The sequence below is a fragment of the Nyctereutes procyonoides genome, unplaced genomic scaffold (assembly GCF_905146905.1).
Source record: "Nyctereutes procyonoides isolate TBG_1078 unplaced genomic scaffold, NYPRO_anot_genome, whole genome shotgun sequence".
NCBI classification, from domain to species: Eukaryota; Metazoa; Chordata; class Mammalia; order Carnivora; family Canidae; genus Nyctereutes; species Nyctereutes procyonoides.
The window spans coordinates 16,535,688-16,538,097 of NW_026575121.1; the positions used below are offsets into that span (position 1 = coordinate 16,535,688).

Sequence of the window (2,410 nt, forward strand, 5' to 3'; positions counted from 1 at the left end):
GGTCATAGGGCAGCTCTATTTTTAACTCTTTGAGGACCCTCCACACAGTTTTCCAGAGTGGCTGCACCAGTTCACATTCCCACCAACAGTGCAAAAGGGTTCCCCTTTCTCCACATCCTCTCCAACATTTGTGGTTTCCTGCCTTGTTAATTTTCCCCATTCTCACTGGTGTGAGGTGGTATCTCATTGTGGTTTTGATTTGTATTTCCTGGATGGCCAGTGATGCGGAACATTTTCTCATGTGCTTGTTGGCCAATATGTATGTCTTCTTTGGTTAAATTTCTGTTCGTTTCTTTTGCCAATTTCATGATTGGATTGTTTGTTTCTTTGCTGTTGAGTTTAATAAGTTCTTTATAGATCTTGGATACTAGTCTTTTATCTGATATGTCATTTGCAAATCTCTTCTCCCATTCTGTAGGTTGTCTTTTAGTTTTCTTCACTGTTTCTTCTGCTGTGCATAAGCTTTATATCTTGATGAAGTCCTGATAGTTCATTTTTGCTTCTGCTTCCCTTGCCTTCATAGATGTATCTTGCAAGAAGTTGCTGTGGCCAAGTTCAAAAAGGGTGTTGCCTGTGTTCTCCTCTAGGATTTTTTTTTTTTGCATTTATCAGCTACAGTGATTTATTGAGTGCTTTAATAATACAAGTGTTCATCAACCGAACCACAGTCAAAAGTGGCAGGTCCCTAAGAAATTTACAAGCACTTTAAGTAAATCAAAATACATATTATTTTGTTCAATCCAACAGTTTTCTGTGTGGGGGACAGAAGGCTAGTGATAAACAGAGTCTCAGTAATGCACGGTGATTCTGATTGAAGCTTTTGTACAAAAAACTTGTTCCCTGTAGCATGCACCCACCAATAAAGACTTCAGTACAAAACATTAAGCCTAAGCACTACATTTAAGTAGAAATGAGATATAATTCTGAATTTGTTTTCCCAAAGATCACATATAAGGAAAAAAATCAAAATAAAACAAACAACAAAAAACAAAACCACACAGTAATACAAAGCTTTGTAAGAAAGCTCTTACTATTACAGATCCAACATTGCACTGAAAACAAAAGTTCCCATCCATGTTGATGTGGGAAAAAAAAAAGAAAACCAACCCAAATCTTTCAAGTTAATAGAAATCAGAAAAGGGAATAAATTGAGAAGGGGGGTGGAGGGAAGAGACAAGGAAAAGGAGGAAAAGGAGGGAGGGAGAAGGGAGTGGGGGGATAGATGACATACCATCAGAAAAAGGTTCAAAATTTAATGAAAATAAAATAAGAACCAAGGTCTGGAGGGGTGGGTAGGGCTATTGATGCACTTGGTGAATGTACTTGCACAGGTCCGACGGGGGCAGCAAGCAGCAGGCCCCTATGTGGCATACTGCTTGGTACACTGTCTGGCCATCTGGTCATGCTCTGCTCCGTTGGTAATGTACTGTGTGGCAATGCTACCCACTAGAGGGTCAGCAGGGTTGCAATCTGTAAGAAGTGAGCAGATGGAGAGGAGAACTTTAGAAATGGTTAGGGCTGGACTCCAGTTGTCCTTTAGGATATCCAGACAGATGACATCCTGGCTGTTAATATTACAGTGATAGATTCTTGTTCGGAAGGTAACCTTAGGGGGTTTAAAAGGATAGTCTGGTGAAAAGGTAATGTCAAGAAAGAACGCCTCTCCCTCATAGACAGATCCTGGGGGTCCCAATATAGTTGACCTCCATTCATAAATGTTGTCTCCTTTGGGTCCAGCACTATAGTTGGGAGGAGGGTCCAATGTAATCTCTGCAAGTTCCTTCTGAATTCTTTTAGCACTCGTTGACAATTTAGCAGCTGTTTTGCTGGATATTTTTCCTTCCTTTTTATTGGGCTGAACTTGTTCTCTTTCTGGTTCTTGTTGAACACTTTCACGTTGGTCTCCATCAGAACTTCCTCCATTAGTGCTTGGACTGTCATCAACTCTTTGTGCCTCAGTGGACATGTTAGATTCCTCAGCGCCGCTGCCTCCACCCGCGGCTGTTCCAGTTCTGCCTCCCAAGGCTGCTGCCCGCCACTGCCGCTGTGGCTGCCCCTGAGTCCTGGAAAGTTCCTCTAGGATTTTGATGGATTCTTGTCTCACATTTAGATCTTTCATCCATTTTGAGTTTATCTTTGTGTATGGTGTAAGAGAATGGTCTAGTTTCATTCTTCTGCACGTGGCTGTCCAATTTTCCCAGCACCACTTATTGAAGAGACTGTCCTTTTTCCAGTGGATGGTCTTTCCTGCTTTGTCGGATATTAGTTGACCATAGAGTGGAGGGCCTATTTCTGGGTTCCATTAATCTGTGTCTGTTTTTGTGTCAGTACCACACTTTCTTGATGATCACAGCTTTGTAGTACAACTTGAAATCTGGCATTGTGATGCCCCCAGCTCTGGTTTTCTTTT

General features: G+C 41.6%; 1 protein-coding gene across 1 annotated transcript; it reads right to left on the reverse strand.

The window, feature by feature from the left end:
- Window positions 1–1,360: 1,360 nt before the first annotated feature.
- LOC129516594 (ubiquitin-conjugating enzyme E2 E2-like) lies at window positions 1,361–1,967 on the reverse strand. The gene has a single exon (XM_055336086.1). The coding sequence runs from the start codon at window positions 1,964–1,966 to the stop codon at window positions 1,361–1,363; it is 606 nt and encodes a 201-aa protein (XP_055192061.1). The 5' UTR covers window position 1,967.
- Between the last annotated feature and the right edge of the window lie 443 nt (window positions 1,968–2,410).